The sequence below is a fragment of the Diorhabda sublineata genome, chromosome 4 (genome assembly GCF_026230105.1).
Source record: "Diorhabda sublineata isolate icDioSubl1.1 chromosome 4, icDioSubl1.1, whole genome shotgun sequence".
NCBI classification, from domain to species: domain Eukaryota; kingdom Metazoa; phylum Arthropoda; class Insecta; order Coleoptera; family Chrysomelidae; genus Diorhabda; species Diorhabda sublineata.
In genome coordinates this window covers 21,013,991-21,032,443 of record NC_079477.1, presented here as the reverse complement: position 1 = coordinate 21,032,443, position 18,453 = coordinate 21,013,991, and the positions used below count along the sequence as shown (strand labels likewise).

At 32.8% G+C, this 18,453-nt stretch overlaps 1 protein-coding gene across 5 annotated transcripts in view; it reads right to left on the bottom strand.

Moving 5' to 3' along the window:
- Window positions 1-5,970: 5,970 nt before the first annotated feature.
- LOC130443611 (N-acylneuraminate-9-phosphatase) overlaps window positions 5,971-18,453 on the bottom strand; it is a 37,613-nt gene continuing 25,130 nt past the window's right edge. Inside the window, exons 3-5 of one of the 5 annotated variants that reach the window (XM_056778386.1) lie at window positions 9,621-9,929; window positions 6,526-6,648; window positions 6,318-6,424 (exon numbers count right to left, since the gene is read on the bottom strand). In XM_056778386.1, coding sequence (XP_056634364.1) covers window positions 6,548-6,648; window positions 9,621-9,929 — 410 coding nt within the window. In that variant the 3' untranslated portion in view covers window positions 6,318-6,424; window positions 6,526-6,547. The other 4 variants (XM_056778385.1, XM_056778387.1, XR_008909864.1 and 1 more) reach the window with 4 other exon arrangements.

The window sequence follows — 18,453 nt, the reverse complement described above, 5'->3', positions numbered from 1 at the left end:
TTCAATCAACACAAAGTGACAATCGACCTAAACTGGCATCTATTTGTTATAAATCGACGATATCTGACCAAGTTAGATTCAAACTCTCTCAAATATATGAGATTTGATGAGATTCGACTTCAAATTAGGACGATAGACTCGGAAAATGTTCAATCAGCACAAAGTGACAATCGACCTAAACTGGCATCAATTTGTTGTAAATCGACGATATCTGACCAAATTAGATGCAAACTTACTCAAATATATGAGATTTGATGAGATTCGACTTTAAATTTGGAAGATAGACTTGGAAAATTTTCAATCAACAGGAAGTCATAATCGACCTAAACTGTCATCAATTTGATGTGAATCGACGATATCTGACCATGTTAGATGCAAACTAACCCAAATATATAAGATTTGATGAGATTCGACTTTAAATTAGGAAGATAGATTCGGAAAATTCTTAATCATCACAAAGTGACACTCGACCTAAACTAGCATCAATTTGATGTAAATCGACGATATCTGACCAAATTAGATGCAAACTCACTCAAATATATGAGATTTTATGAGATTCCACTTCAAATTAGGAAGATAGACTCGGAAAATTCTCAATCAACACAAAGTGACAATCGACCCAAACTGTCATCAGTTTGATATGAATCTACGATATCTGTCCATGTTAGATGCAAACTAACCCAAATATATGAGATTTGATGAGATTCGACTTTAAATTAGGAAGACAGACTTGGAAAATTTTCAATCAACACAAAGTGACAATCAACCTAAACTGGCATCGTTTTGTTGTAAATCGACGATATCTGACCAAGTTAGATTCAAACTCACTTGAATATATGAGATTTGATGAAATTCAACTTCAAATTGGGAAGATAGACTCGGAAAATATTTCATCAACACAAAGTGTCAATCGACCTAAACTGGCATCTATTTGTTGTAAATTGACGATATCTGACCAAATTAGATGCAAACTGACTCAAATATATGAGATTTGATGAGATTCGACTTCAGATTAGGAAGATAGACTCGGAAAATTTTCAATCAACACAAAGTGACAATCGACCTAAACTGGCATCAATTTGATGTAATTCGACGATATCTGACCAAGTTATATACAAACTCACTCAAATATATGAGATTTGATGAGATTTAACTTCAAATTAGGAAGATAGTATTTGAAAATTTTCAATCCACACAAAGTGACAATCGACCTAAACTGGCATAAATTTTATGTAAATCGATTATATCTGACCAAGTTAGATGCAAACTCACTCAAATATGTGAGATTTGATAGATTCGACTTTAAATTAGGAAGATAGTCTTTGAAAATTTTCAATCAAAACAAAGTGACAATCGACCTAAACTGGCATCAATTTGTTGTAAATCGACGATATCTGACCATGTTAGATGCAAACTAACCCAAATATATGAGATTTGATGAGATTCGACTTCAAATTGGGAAGATATACTCGGAAAATTTTCAATCAACACAAAGTGACAATCGCCTAAACTGGCATCAATTTGATGTAAATCGACGGTATCTGACCAAATTAGATGTAACTGAACCAAATATATGAGATTTGATGAAATTCGACTTCAAATTGGGAAGATAGACGCGGAAAATTTTTAATCAACACAAAGTGTCAATCGACCTAAACTGGCATCTATTTGTTATAAATTGACGATATCTGACCAAATTAGATGCAAACTTACTCAAATATATGAGATTTGATGAGATTCGACTTCAAGTTAGGAAGATAGACTCGGAAAATTCTCAATCATCACAAAGTGACAATCGACTTAAACTGTCATCAGTTTGATGTGAATCGACGATATCTGTCCATGTTAGATGCAAACTAACCCAAATATATGAGATTTGATGAGATTCGACTTTAAATTAGGAAGATAGACTCGGAAAATTTCCAATCAACACAAAGTGACACTCGACCTAAACTAGCATCAATTTGATGTAAATCGACGATATCTAACCAAATTAGGTGCAAACTCACTCAAATATATGAGATTTGATGAGATTCGACTTCAAATTAGGAAGATAGTATTTGAAAATTTTCAATCCACACAAAGTGACAATCGACCTAAACTGGCATCAATTTGATGTAAATCGACGATATCTGAACAAGTTAGATGCAAACTCACTCATATATTCGAGGTTTGATGAGATTCGACTTCAAATTAGGAAGATAGACTCGGAAAATTTTCAATCAACACAAAGCGACAATCGACCTAAACTGGCATCAATTTGTTGTAAATCGACAGTATCTGACCAAACTAGATGCAAACTAACTCAAATATATGAGATTTGATGAGATGCGACTTCAAATTGGGAAGATAGACTGCTGGTTAAAGTATCTAGTGTATCGTCAATCCGAAGTAAGGAATAGCTCTCCTTTGTGACGTTGTTTAACCATCGATAGTACACACACTAGAGCACTACTAGAGACACCCAGGACTCCTCTTCCATCTCTCGAATTATTCTTTTACCTTTCTTTCTCTTTGTTTTTGTGTGCGAGCTGATTGACTTGGCATCACCAATGTCAATATTGTGTTTGACGGCTTATCTACAATAAAAATTCCCTAATTCTTTTTTCTCAGTTCTATTCAAGGATTGACCAGCTACTGATATCATTTGTTCGAAACGGTCATGGGAATTGCCATCGTTTTTTGACTATAGACGTTACTGGTATGCAGGATCCCACCCTGGTTTCCTTTTCAATAGTAATCGGGTAATCGTTTACATTTATAACAGGTACTGGGATCTCCTTCGACGACAAAACTAATGCTTTTCTAATCAGTACTCTTTTGCCAACCTCTCCGTCGTTATTGGCGCCATTATAACTGGTGTACCTTCTCCCATGAACAGCAGTTGCCGCGCTACTATCATGGTTTGGATTCGTGTAGGTAGAACCATATCTTCCTGTATAGCTGTCAACATCATGTTACTTTGATATGGATGAAGAAATACTTCTGCAAAGCCTACCTCAATGAAGCAAATGAACCATGAAGATTAATTACGTCTATTCCCAGAACCGCTTCTTCTTCAATATTAGCTACGATTACCATATGTGTATATATATAGAAATATACACTACGTCGGCAGTAGTGTATATTTCTTCCCATTTACTTCTCCATCCACATATGAGAGGGTCTTTGGAACGATCCTAGGTCGGTGCTACCCCCTCGTAGTCGACCCGTTCTAGTTTTCCTGTTCCTGTGGTTCTTCATTTGCGGAAGATCTGAGACGCTTACACGAACTCCGTGCATGCTCTAGCTATCCTCAATTCCAGCATCGAATCTTTCTTGGCTCCTTTTCAACCATATCTTTGATCAAATTGACGATTTGGTCAAACTTTGTAGGGCAACTGCTAAATTTTTCAGATGGATTAACCGCTTCGGTTATGCAGAGCATGCGTCGTCCTCTGCATATCTTGATCACGCAGGCCATCAATGAATGCCTGGATTCCCAAACATTCCATCATATTTTTGGTGCTGATGGATAAGCAAATTGGACTAGTTGGGCAACGTCTATTTCGTGTTCTTGAAGAGTTTCGTCACGCTTCTGCGTTTGGTTCTTCAGCTGCGATTGGTATTGGTATTCTAAATACTCGTTACCATATCGCATGTTCAACCTCATTTTCAGCTGTTAGAAATCATCAGTTTCTTTAAGAGGTATCGTCTGGAGTACATCTAAGGTGTCTCTTCGTAGTGCAATAGTAAAGTTCACTACTTTTCCTTTATCGGACCAATTATTCATTCTAGCGGCTGCCTCAAACTATTCAACGTAATTGGTCCAAGATGTCTTGCTGTCAAACGTTGGGGCCTTGACTCGTTTAGAATTGCTGATCTCCTCTGTTTTGAGTGGTGCTTGTATATTGCATATTGCATTAATGTTCGATCTTTTATCTGAATTTTCATCGCTGTAATCTCATTCTCGATATCTGATTTTAGATATTTAGATATTTTAGCAAAGGTTTTTCATTCTTGAGTGACACAGCAGGCTGAACTAAAGGTTCACCACTACTCTCATCTATGTCAGGCTCGTTGCTTTTAGACACATACTCATTTAGGGATTCCTTAAGGTCAATTCGATAACGCCTAATCACGTTACCAAAGGAATCTTTCACAAGGTAAGATCTAGGAGAGCTATGCTTGGAAACAATTTGTGCAGACTCCCACCTATTCTTAACATGGTCAAAAATCGTCACATAAATATTCTGTCTTCGCTATAGTTTCTCAGAAACGTCTTCACAGTGTTTCGGGTGCAAAAGACTGGAATTGATAGGCACTTTTGTCTTACAAATCCTGCTCATCAATAACTCTGCAGGTGAATAGCCAATATACTTAAGTGGTGAATTTCTGTATTGCAATAAAGCAGTGTGTATATCAGATTTTTCTTTCAAACATTTTTTTAGCATATTTCTAATATATCTACCCCTTTTTCTGCCAATCCATTAGATTGTGCAAAATACGGGCTGCGCAAGATGATTTCAAAATTCCAGTTTTTTGCAAACGTCTTAAACTCTTTACTATCAAAAGGCACGTTATCAGCAGTTATTTTATCTGGTGACTCATGAACAGAAAAAATAGACTTTAAAGCTAAAATAACTGATTTCGCCGACTTGTCTTTAATTTGAGTGGTTTCCAACCAATTGGAGTATAAATCAAACATAATGAGAAAAATTTTGTTGGCATGCGAAAAAATATCTAATCCCAATCTCTCCCATTGCCGATCCGGTAACTCATATGGTAATAGCGACTCTTTTGGCTATTTTTTCGCAAAAGTTTCGCAGATACTGCATTTTTTTATGTAGGCTTCAATATCAACAGATTGCCTTGCCCAAAGTGACCCTCGTGCAATATTTTGAGCATATCACCCTTTATTAATCCAACCACCACATTCAATGCAGCTACTCCTTTTTTCACCACCTTTATCATCATTCTTTGAATTTCCACAAAAGTAGCACTCTTCCTCTGCACTGTCTTCGTCATCTGTTGACAGATGGGAAACTCTATTTTCACTTTCGAAAGAGGTCTCTACTACCTTATATTTTCTATTTTTTTTTGAACTTTTAGTTTGATTTATTTGTATTTTTTTGGTCCTGTTTCTCCTGATTTCATCGTTTTCAGGGGTGTCGGTTGCTATCATTGTTTTTCCAGTCTTTCTCCCTTTATTTGTGCTTATCCTGGCTAGGCTTTGGAAACGGCAGTACTTCTTCTGGCGAAATAAATATTTTTTCCAGGGTTTCTGCATTTAGATTTAATGGTTTTAGTGGTAGAGTTTCTTCTTTATTCAAGGTTAAAGACTGAGTCTGTTTATCAGTTGTAGTAGGGTTCAGCTGTGGTACGTTATTTTCCAAATCTCGATCCGTTACGTAGGAACCCATAAATCTTTGCTCGGATTTTGAAATAGCCAAAGAAATTACATTCGAAAAGTTATCTCACAGCGAATTAGTTGAGACTTCACAAACTGAAAAATTTTCTTTGATTATTGATGCACAGACAAATCAACAACAAAACACTTGGCGCTCACTGCCAGATCGGCAGTAGATTACAATGTGGAAGATAATTTTTTTATGTCAATATTATATGATGAAAGCAAAGGATATTTTGATAATAAAAATATTCTTTACAAAGAGAACATGATTGGGTTTTCAGCTGATGATGCGAATACTATGTTTGGTTCACACTATTCATTGTCCACCCTATTTGCAAATGAGACCTCACATTTATTCATGATGAAGTGCATTTGCCACTTGTTTCATTTGTGTGCTTCTTATGCATGCAAAACTGTTCCGAGGGGTGTAATGCGACGCTTTCTATGCTGGCCAATGTATCAATAAGTAAAAATAGGTATATTAAAGATTCATTCCATCTTATTCGTTATCCATTTGTTTACTCTGCCCTCTTCCCTATACTCATACAACAAAATTGATGATAAATAAGAAATTCTTGTATAATTACAAATTACATTTATTTTATGGTAGTTCAATTTAATAATAAGATAAAAATTAAGAAATATTGTAGGAAAATTGTTTATATTTTAACTTAAATAAAATATTGTTGACTAAAATTATCTTTTATTTTATTTTAAAATCCTTGAAACATGCTAGCTAATCCAATATTTATACGAAAATAGAATTTTTTTGAAATCAAACCACTATCATCGTTTTAAATCCACCTGCTTTATCATAGGTTCGTTCAGCTACCATCACTACTATTACTATTCGAATCCTCAATATCACTCAACTGTACACCAAAACTGCTTTCATCTTATGTATCTGCAACAGTAAAGATTCTAACTCGGTTATATCGTTTATAATGAAATCGGGAATGGGTCCATTTCCATTTAATTTTTCCCCGCCAAATGGTAACCATATGCTTGCACAAAGATTGGAATTAATACTTCCTAAAAACAATAAATTTCATTCATAATAGACACATTTTAAAAAATTACTATTAATACAAACATAGATTATAATTTCATTTGAAAATATATAGTCCATGTACCTATGAGAAAATACCAATCAAACTATGAAACATTAAAATAATTGAATGAATTCAATTTATGCTTCTCAAGATTCTCTTCCACCCTTTTTTCCTTAAAATAGTAACACTGTTGAAAATTGGAGCCTGAAAATGAACTGTTGTAAGCTTCTCTACTAATAGTAACATGTGACGTAAAAGGTATCGGTACGATCAGGTAACTAAAACCGAGTATATAATCTTAGACTAAAACCAATAATGTTAAATGGAACCTGATGGCAAATGATACATCGTTTGAAAGGTATTTAGAATAGCTATTCAATCATTTGGATTTACGATGTTTTTGATAATGAAAATAAATACAAATAAATACACAACTTCTAATAATTTTTAAAAATGGGTTCCATCTACTTCCTGGCAGTAAAACATCCTATTATTAAACTTTTGTCAGATTTGATAAAATGTGTCAGGGGAAAGGGCCCTACATACTTTAGCAATTCGTTGTTTTAAAACGTTAATACTGTCAGGACCTGTATCTTAAACTTCAGCTTAAAGGTGTACAAAAATATTCCTCATCTAGATAACGTATTATTGCAAAGTAATAGTTTGCACAAGCAACGTTATTTCCAAGTTACGAAATTGTTGAAAAAAGTTGAAGTTGAAAAAAAGGCGCTTGAATTACTTTTTCTATATTTCGAGATATACCTAATCTGTTAATTTAGAAATTAAAAAAGAAGCCCGACTATGTGGTTTCCCAAAATATTTACCCAGACACTTACTTTTAATGAGATCTGTGAATGTTTTTCAAGAAACATGTGAGGATTTATGTCACTCCAATACCTCACATTTTGAGTATTAACATTTTAATCAAGGAAAAAAGTACTTTCGCCACTGAAGCAAATTGTCTTTAGATAGTCTGACTGTTGGAGAATTTAAGTGAACATAATTTCACAGAATGCAGTGTACGGTCTTGGTCATCTGCATTTTTAATTTGTTTGAATAACATTTAGTTTTGCTCAGCATCCTGTGTACTGTACTATGACTGACTCCACAGGTAGACTCTATTTGGGCTACGGAAGAAGAAGAAGAGTTTACTACAATTTCTGCAACTATATCAATTCTTTTTACTAGTACATGTTCGTTGAAACTTATGAAAAAGCTTACTTAAATAAGTCCCCGCGGTAGGGGTATCTTATTAAAAATGCGTTCCGCCGCATGAAAATTAGTCACCAATAATTAAGGTAGCGGTTACTTTGTCAGCTAGATCACGTACCATTTTGTTTATGTAGATGTAGAAGCACTGTATTAATTAGCACCGCAGTAAATCCCAATTTCGTCACCTTAATCCTCTTACTATCCATGGACTGATTTTCAACATAATGAAATGTTTTTGGAATATGATGAATCTTTGGACAATCGTTAAATAATATTTATTAATTTTTAGTATCCCAGACAAATTATTTTTTTTAATAAATTGCTAATATACTAAAATGGGAACGGAAAAAACTATTACAAATATCGATGACTTACGTTTATTAAGAAGTTTGTTTTTGCTTGGTTGAAATTGTGGTACAAAAACCAATTAACTTTATTTACACATCACCAAATATTCCAAAGTCGGCTTATTTGATATGTAATCAATGTAATATCGTCGAAATCTCAGAGTATAACATCTTTGTCTGACCACTTCCAAGCGAGACCACATTTAGTGATACATTTGATTTTATAGTACTTTGTACACATCTCAATAACTTGTCCCGAATAAGGTTTTTTCTTATATTGGATTGCAAAACAATCATTTTTTCTGGTTATTTGAATGTTCTTTTTTGTTTCTTCTCCTTTGTACTATTTCCATGATCCTCAGAACAACTTTCTTGTGAATTTCTAAGTAAAATCTTTATGTCGCAGTAACCTCAGAACTTTTTTGTTGTTTATTTTTCACTTTGCTAAAATTTCTTTTTGCATTTACTTTTTTATTATTGCTTCAGTCAATTTTAGAGCGTCATCTGCTTGTATAGCTTTTTCATTTACCCCTCTCTTCTATAATTTATCTTTTTTCCTTTGTTTCTGTTTTTCAACTCTTTTCTTCAAGCTCTGATTTTTTCTAATACTTCTGCCAGATTTCAGACGAAACCACTGCCGGTTTTTTTTCTTTTATACATTACTTCTTTTGTAGAGTGCTCACTCTATAGTTGATATAAACTAGTGAACTTCTTTCAGCTGTCCTTAATTGTAGTTGCATGTTCGTTTATCTTAGTCTTATTTGCGGTTAAATCCCGGATGTTTCCTTCGAATGTTGATTAAAAACGTTTTGTACCAATGTATTCGGGGGCGATTATGTGAAAATGGGTTTGGTCCGTCTGAACACTGTCACATAACTATTTTTTGGTGACAGGAAATGCTTATACTCGTTTAATATGCAGAACTAGAATTCTCTACACTTGCGTCTAAAAGTATGGAAAATGCGCCGACTTTACTGCATATCTTCGGAATAGATCGGGAAAACCATACTGCGGATTTTAAAAATTTTGATTCCTTTCGAATTCTATCATTCAATATTTATCAATTCAAGATAGTCAGATATGGAAAAAAAACTGGACTAAAAATTATTTAAAATTGTCTAGAACTCCGTAATCTCTATTTTGGGAATTTTATCAAATGTCATTCTTACTGAGATATTTTTGGACTTAAAATAATTGGTATGAAAAAACCATTTGAATGAACGTGTTTTGTTTGGAATTTCGTCACTTCTGACGGCTTTCCCGCTCTGTGCTTTATTGTAACTCAAATCCTGCTACCCGCTTTTCTCTGTAAAATAATACGAAATACGATATACCTAAAAACTTCAATTGAATAATAACGTGCACGAGGCTAATAGAAAAGACGTTTTGCTTCGACAGTTGATACACGATTGTAAGGAATTCTCTAGTACTGATACTTTTTAATCAATAAAACTGAATTTTGCAGGTTTCTGAGAAGTAAGGATGAGTATTTTTTCGTGAATCCAATAGAGCATTATCTTAATTATTAAAAAAAAGGTGACGGAATTTGGGTGAGATGTTGGAATTCGGATCGAATATTTTCAAAGCAGTATATTGTTTTTTACGAGTAAAGCTTACCTAAAATATCTGTCTCCAGTTTGTCACCAATCATAACTGCTTGATGTGGTTCAATATTCAATTTATTGCAGGCCTTGATAAAAATATTCGAATGCGGTTTCTCCCAGGGTAGATCACCTGAGACAAGTATAAGATCGAAGTAAGGTCGAATATTCAATTTATTCACTTTTTCCCATTGAGCTTTTGATGGTCCATTTGTGATTATTGCTAGAAGGTATTTAGCACTCAATTTACTGAGGAGATTTCTTGTTTCGAGAGTAAGAGACATAAAATTGTACCTCATATCCAACCATAATTTGTAAATATCATCTACAAAGAATTAAAAATCAAATATAAAATTATACAGTTTTTGAATCGATTGTTATAGTAGAAGAAATTAGAACTAAAGGCAAGTAGCATTTGAATCAAAAGGTCTATTTCTTTTAGTTCACCTTATAGTATAAAATAGATGATATATTGTGGTATGAATTTTTTCCGCTAAAATTTTGTTCTCCCGGAAGTTGATTGATATATTGTTAGAAAGTTACTCAAAAAAATAAGATATCAAACACTGATGCAGTCGTATAGCCTTCAATTTTATTACAAATACAACTAAACGAAAGCGGCATGTTAACCTGAGCACCGATCCATTCTTTTATTTCCTCCGAGATTCATGCGGCCCTAAAATAACAAATTCCTTTCTGTCTACTCATCAACAAGCTTCGTAAATATGAAAAACTTATCAACACGTAAGCTGACACACTTTGACCGGAAGCGGTGTTCAAATAAAAATCGGAAAATAACTGATAATAATAATTGTTTATCAGCTGATTTCTAACAATATATAGTTTTATAATAAGTAAATTGTAATTCACCCACCATAGAGCAATTCGGAGTAATAAATATTTCTTTGTAATCGTCACCTTGATGGAATTACAGTCAGTAACAATCACAAATTTTATACCAAGCAAGTACGGAAATGCTTATCAACTTGAACAATTCATTTGGATTCGTATTCTGTCGTTCTGCATTCTACTGGAATGGAACATCAGGCACAAACTTTTTGAGATAGCCTGCTATACCCATGAACTCACGAACCAATTTGACGTACTAGGGACTCCAGAAGTGCGTGTATCTTCAATCGTCCAGATTTAAAGCCATTACCAAAATTTTTGTTTCCAAGATATTCCAAACTGGATTTAAGAAATCAACATTTCTGGATATTCAAAGAAAACACAGCGGTACTGAGTATTTCCAAAAAGGCGAAGGTGGGTTATGCCTTCCTTTGGAGTTTGAATTGAAATGTCATCCCTGCCTTGTAGACCAAGGCCACAGAATCTTTCAATTTCCAAAGAGTAAGATTAACTGCTCTTTGAAACACGGTCGAGGCATTGGTCGGACTAAAAGGAATTCTTAAACAAACGAAATACCCCTCCGGGTGACAAAAGCTGTTTTCTGGATGGATTCCTTATAGATCGGTATCTGGTGGAACGCAGAGGTCATATTTAATGAGGTAAAATATGTTTCTCGACATCCAGCTGATCCTCGAGCGGCAAATAATATCTGTCTTCAATTGTCCCTCGATTGAACACACTTAACAGTTCCTCAAGTCTATTCTGGAATTCGGAAAAATCAATTAAGTCAAACGAATCAGAAACAAAAGTATCCACGATCCTGTCTATTCCTGGCAGTTGTTGACTTCTATTCGGGAACCTTGATGATCAGTGATGGTCACCAAGCTGAGATCTTCGAGAAATCACGGACACTCAAAACATCATAGTCTAGACAAGTATCAGAAACAAAAAAGTTTATTATGACGATTTCAATTCCAGAGATCTATGTAAAACCTGTAAAACTAGAGCCCAAAACTTATGACCGTTCACTACTATTTCAGTATCGCCAGCAGATTTGCCAGCAGAACAAAAATTAATGCTGCGTTCAAGACATTATGGCACAGAAACACTAAACTTAATATCTGCCTTGAGTAATTTGGGCAAGACACAGCTAAAAGGTGTAATCACATTAATTTTAGGAATATTACTTCGACAATAAGCTTTATCATGCCCTGTTTTACCACAATGATATTTTTATTTATTTTCAGAGAAGTAGCGCTGTGGTGATGATAAAATTTTCTTTTTGAAGCAATACTTTCTTCTATGATGGATTTTTGTGCATAATTATTATTGATTTCGGGATTGGAAAATTATGACAAAAAATGACAGGAATAGTTTGACAGCTGTTGTTCGTAAAAGCTTCCACAAATTCTTTTCGAAATGTATCTCTATCCCCGCTATCTGGATCTCATCGTTCAAACCATATTTCAGATTCATTTAATAGAAAGCGACCAATTTTAGTTTTATTTTTAAATGTCCAACATGATATACTCATTTTAGGTTTATTTTCAGGTCTAAAATACGATAAATCTACTTGCCGACTCAATTTTTAGACGACTAACGTTAGAAACTGCTACAAACATGCGAAAGCCAGCAATATCATCGAGAAATACCACCAGGTGGCACTGGTCGACCATAGGATTGAGGTTAGAGAGATAAAAGATTCTATCGACATACACTCTCTACAGAATTATACTGCTTTTGCTCATTTTGGATCATAAACTCAATTAAATTTCCATTCCTTATTGGCGCAATTTAAGCAAATAAATTTAAGGAAGTGAATATTTTATATACAGTATTCCAAATTTTTGAATAACTATCCAAGTATAAAAACGTATTATATGTACGTTCGGTAGTATTTTCTTTGCACAAACAGACGTGATGAAAATAATTCAAAACAAACATCTTCGCAGGCTTACCCATAAACATCTTCAATAGATTATTAAAATAAATACGACGAATATGTGACAATCAGCATGAAGGAGCTTACCAAAAACAAAAATTCAGGATTATAAATCATCAACCTTTAGATAATTTTTTAACGTTTTGTTCAATGAAAATTTAAAATAACTAAGTCGTAAGGTAGACTGGACCTTAGCTTTGAAAATTTCACGATGCGGAATAATTAGATGTTTTTGATTCGCGAATTTGATATAATTTGATATTTTCCTCAAATACCTTATAAAAATTAGTTGAAGCGTTTGCTTTCCACTTCTAATTTCAATAATGTTTTATACACTGAAAATCGGTTCATGTAAGACAAAGATAAAACTTTTTATTTTATCGAGATTAAGTAGATTTGTAATGGAATTGAAAATATATATACTCACACACAGTTTTTATTTTATAAAAGTAATATATCTTAATAGTTACATAAATCCTTATTTTGATGTAGATTTCGTAAATTAATTGAGAAGAGAATAAGTAAAATAAAAAGGAAATGTCAACGATAACTTTATGGTATCTGTTCATCACATACACATGAATGTATTGACTCTTTTATAATCTTTACTGTCACGTTAATCTGTCATAAATCAAATGTCATTATAAGGTTATTAAAAATGATTTAATGTAATCGATTAAATCAAACAAAATTTCTAGTGTTCCCCTCATCGATGTTAGTCAAAGTAGTGACCCTAACAGGAGAAGAACGCATGCTCGATGTAGAACCTTCAGATAGAATTCTAACAATAAAAGAGAAACTTGAAGAAAAAGAAGGGATTCCACCTGCTCAACAGAGGCTTGTGTTTCAAGGAAAACAGTTAAAAGATGACAAAACAGTAGGAAATTACAAATTAAAAGGCGGCACTATTCTGCATTTGGTGGTTGCACTTCGAGGAGGCATAGAAGATCAGTAAAGGTTAATATCGCAAAATGATTGGGATAATATAGAAATATCATATTTAATGTCTTTTTATTTAATTGAAAATTCGAAAAACGTTTCATATTTGTGATCAGACGAATATTGAAAAAGAAATTGATTATACTGTTTTTCAATTTTCGATATATTTATCTAAGAATTCCATAGAAAAATGGTTTTGAATATTATTGTAAGTGCAATTTTTTAGCCACAGAAAGGCTCAGTAAAATTCTTTGGAATTTAGCAATAAAGGGATTAATTCCACGCAAAAAGTTGGACTCAATACTTGTGTTATTGTAAATCTTTTTTTTTTTGGAAAAAGAAATCGTTTCGTTAGTTTTTCTGAAAAAAATCAATGTTTTCAGTTTCTGTAGGCATAATAGGAGTTAGTCATATTTTTTCCAAGCTTCTAAATTTTGAGCATATAACGTCATAGCCGTCCTTTAATTCTCCTCTCCTCATTTCTTCATCTTATTTCGCCAAGATTTTCTGGGCCTTCCTCAATTTATTCAATAGCATTCCTATCTAATTATTCGTTATTGTTAACATATCTTTTATTAATCACCGAGTTTTTAGCACCTTATATCATTATATTTTGAACCATTCTGTGTATTTCATTGTATAGGAAGTAGTTAATCAATACATCTTCGAATCTGTCTCAGTTTTGATTTCTTCTTCCATTGTTGCGTCCTTTGTGATAATAAATCCTAGATATTTGAATTTATCTACTTTTTTATTTCGCAGGTTTTCATCTTCTAGGTTATTCACTCTTCCATCCGTCATTGCGAGATATTCTGTTTTGTCAAAGTTTATTTCTCATACTCCTCCTTCGTCACCATATATCTCAGATCCTGTGCTATGGATACTTAGTCATCCGCAGAATTTAATTATGTATATGGTTCATTTCTGACTGGAATTCCCATTCACTTGCACTTCTAATTCTACATCTTTGTTTTGGCCTTTTTCTTTTTTAGAAGTTGTTGAATTGTGTAATCTATTGTCGATTTCCCTGCTGTGAATCTTGCCTGTTCTTCCCATTTTTTCCTCGTATTTTTCTTCAATCTTCAGGTGATACAATAAAAATAATCCTCAACCTCCATTGGCTATATTCCAAGAGATAATTCATCTAGTTCCACTTTTTTCCAAGAGAGAGTACTATATTATTAATACGAGATAGACAAATAAAACCAAATACTTATAATTGGATATTGCTTAATTATTTTTCAAAATATTCTCCACTAAGGTCAATACAGTTTTGCATACGTTTGAACCAATTGTAGAAACATTTTGCCCATTTCGATTGAGGTACCTCCAAAACATATGATTTGACAGCATCACCCGCTTCTTCAGGTGTAGAATAAGGTTGACTTTGCAATTTATTTTTTATCTGGAAGAATAAGAAGAAATCATTGGGTACTAAACAAGATCTGTACGGCGGATGATCCAAACATAGATCCATGATTCGTCGCCTGTCCTATCTTATAGATTTCCTTTGAAGCACCGGGATTTAATTTTTCCAGCATTTCTTTGCACCAATCGACGCGAGCTTTTTTTGAGCGATTGTCAAATTATGCAGTCTCCAACGCGAACAAATCTTTTTAAAAGTTTCAGGCTCATGCAATATTGAATGTATGCGAGTGGAACTAATGCCCAAGTATTCCTCAATTGTGGACGACCCTCACGAATTTCATCCTGTAGTGAAGTGCGACTACCATAGAATGGCAGATATGAAATATTCTCATCTGTGTTGCCATATCTCATAACTTAAGTAGCAACCCTTGTATTAATAAAAAAGTTATTCCTCATGAAAATGTTTGTATGTTGTAAAATATATAATAAAAAATATGAATTTTGCTCTATAGCAAAGATCTTTATTTTTTTGTCATTTGAAGCACGTTTATGGTAAAGTTTTAGCTATGTTCAAAAATCATGTTTACAAAATGTTATGGTATATACATACCGTACAGTAAATGATAATACATGTAAGAAAATTACAATAAATTCTAATAAGAATGTCAATGGTGTGAAGTTTTGACAACAAAATAGAAATTGTGTTAGATAATCTACATCTACCATGAGAAATTGTGCTTTCAAATTGTAGGTAAGAGTACAATTTCAATAATTTCATAGAATAATAAACCTAGAAACTTTAAAAAAATATTAGAATATTATTATCTTAAAAAAACATCCGCAACATTATTTTATTAAATACACAAAATTGTCGAAGCTAGAGTAACAACAATCTTAATTATTTACTTATTACTAATATTCGTTTAAAACATACTTTCAGTATGACATTTTTTTAGGAAGGCAAGACCTCAGAACGACAAGTTTTTCATAACTTCAAAGATTTGATTTTATGCATGACCTACCACCATATGAACATTAACAAATTATTTTAACTTTAGCTTTCATTCGCATCACATTGTTATTGGTTTCGTCGGAAAAATATAACAGTAACACAACGTAATATGGTATTGTGAAATTTTACTTGATAACACCGCAACTGAAATGGATCTCATATTTCATTAAATGAAATATATGGCAGTGAATATGTGCCCGTGTTTGTGAGTAATTTAAACGAAGATTCACCTGGGTGGGATGACAATATCGAAAAAAAATCGTTAATCTGAATCTATCTGACCGTTGTTTAAGTATTTAAGTATTCATGCGGTTGCTTAAACTGAACGAATCGTGAATAATCAGAATTGAAAATTTTACATGGCTATTTTAACATACATAAAGTAAAAGCCATTGAAAAAGAACGTGGTAAACGGTTACCTTGAGTCTCTTAAGACCATAACTTGGTTATCTAAACGTGCGTCAGACAGTGTAATTGAGTGTTGGTGTAGTGGTAGTGTTAACAGTGTATCAGTATGAATATCACCAACGGTTCTAGAAATTCGACGTTACCAGTTCTTGGGGAGTTTTAAAATGAGAATATCCACTGTTAGAGAAATAATTATTATTATCTTGTATTATTCTTGTATCCAGCCGACTGATTGTTTATGAACATTCATAATAGACTAAAAGCCCAATGGAAAACTTTGAGGGATCATTTGAGCCCCCATGAATCACTTTTTTTTAATCAATAGTACTATATTATGTAACAAACAATTTAAAAACTATGCCTTCACTTCTTATCGGTACAGGTGAGTACACAGGTAATGTAATCCCAACACTGAAGGGAAAGGGTGTACTTTTTGGTTACATGTTTGTACAGCATTTAGAATTTGGGGAGGTACAAAAATAATGACATACGACCTAATGCCGTACAACAATACCACCACCTGGTACCAGGTGCAGAGAAAATTTTTTAAAATTATCCATCCCATTTTCGGTAATTTTAGGCAGTACGGCATTTTTACGCAACGATTCGGGTTGTACATATCTTCGCTTTTTTGCAGCGCCGTACATATCGGCTAGAACAGAGGTGAGAAATCTGAGGTGCAACCTTTTAAGTAGTGTGGGGGGTTAATTTGACCCGCCATGAAACTTACTGATTTAAATTTTACAGCATAAAACAACATTCTTGGCCATGCCATATATTTTTTGAGGAAAATTAATTTTAGGCAAGCAGGCTCTTGGGTATTTCACTAGAAAAAAAATAGAAATTAATAAAGTCCTACAATTTCCAGTGAAACTTGTTCCTTTGTCTTTGTGTCATCTTGATGGTTCCATGGTTCCAAAGGAACAAGATCTTCCAAGTGAAATGGATGCGGTAATTATTGATGGATTTTTTTTTATCTTTATATATATATATATATATATATATATATATATATATATATAAATTTCTTTAATTTCTTATTTCTTAAACATTTTGATATATTAATGCTCTTGATTTTAGGTCTCTTCTGTTTTAAAATTAGTTTTTTTTGATAATTTTTTAAAAGTTGAACTAGCTTTGACATCTAAAATATGTCATGTCCGCTACCATCCTGTATACAGCTTTAGCGTTTATTTTGATTTGATGTTTGGTGACGTTTTAATAGAATATAAAGTTTGATTTGTAAGAAGAAAATGTTGCGATTTGGAAAAAAGATAGTTTGGACGAAATAAAATTTGAGGTAGATAACTTAATAGCTGCTAATAAGAGAAATTAAAATCAACAAAACGGAAACAATTTTGAGCAATTTGTAAAAAAAGTACACAATTAAATTTCAAAGTCGAAAATAAGGTGTCAAAAAATGAAAAAGAAATTATATAATCTGTTCCTTTTATAGGAAAAATATAATATCGAAGTGTTATAGTTGGAATTTTCAATTGATGTAAACCAGTAAATAACATGTATACCTATATTTCAGATAAAAATAAACATATATTAAAAATAATTTTCTACGTTCATATATTTACTGGAAAAAGTGGATCTTTATTGCACTAGTGCCTTTAATATTGCACTCATCTGTATTAATAGATTTCAAATACTAAGCACTTCGCAAGGATTTCACCAAATTGACGATGCATCCATTTTTAATTTTATAATATTCGATAGTTTTATCGTTCTTTAAAAATTTTCCTCCATAAATGAGCCTTTGTTCTGAAAATGGGTATTCTATAAATACATCCTGAAGTTTTTGTTTAACGCCTTCTATAGTTTCTGTGGGTTCAACTTCTATGACTTCTTCAGTTCCAGCAAACGGTTTTATTCTTAGTTTCATCGGATTTAATTAAATTATTGATAAATCTACTGAAAATTTAGATCTTTTTTAATTCAATGTTTTATTATTTGATTATGTTATACTAGAATTTGTTTTGACATTATGTGTCATTATGAGAACATGTTTGAAGTCAATATAATGCAAATCAATTAACAAGTAGCCATGCTTTATAGTTGTTTAACCCAACAAGCACAATTATGTAGGCAATTAATGATATTTCAGTTCGAGATCATTAATCACATTTTAATTTAAGGGTTGGTTGTAATACTGTTCCGTCGCCCGTATATTTATCTAAAGTGAAGATAAACAGTTTACAACTTTCAAGTTATTTATTAATCATGATTTATATATATATATATATATATATATATATATATATATATATATAGTCCACAAAAATTATCGAATTTTATTATTATTACGAATTGAAACACCAATAG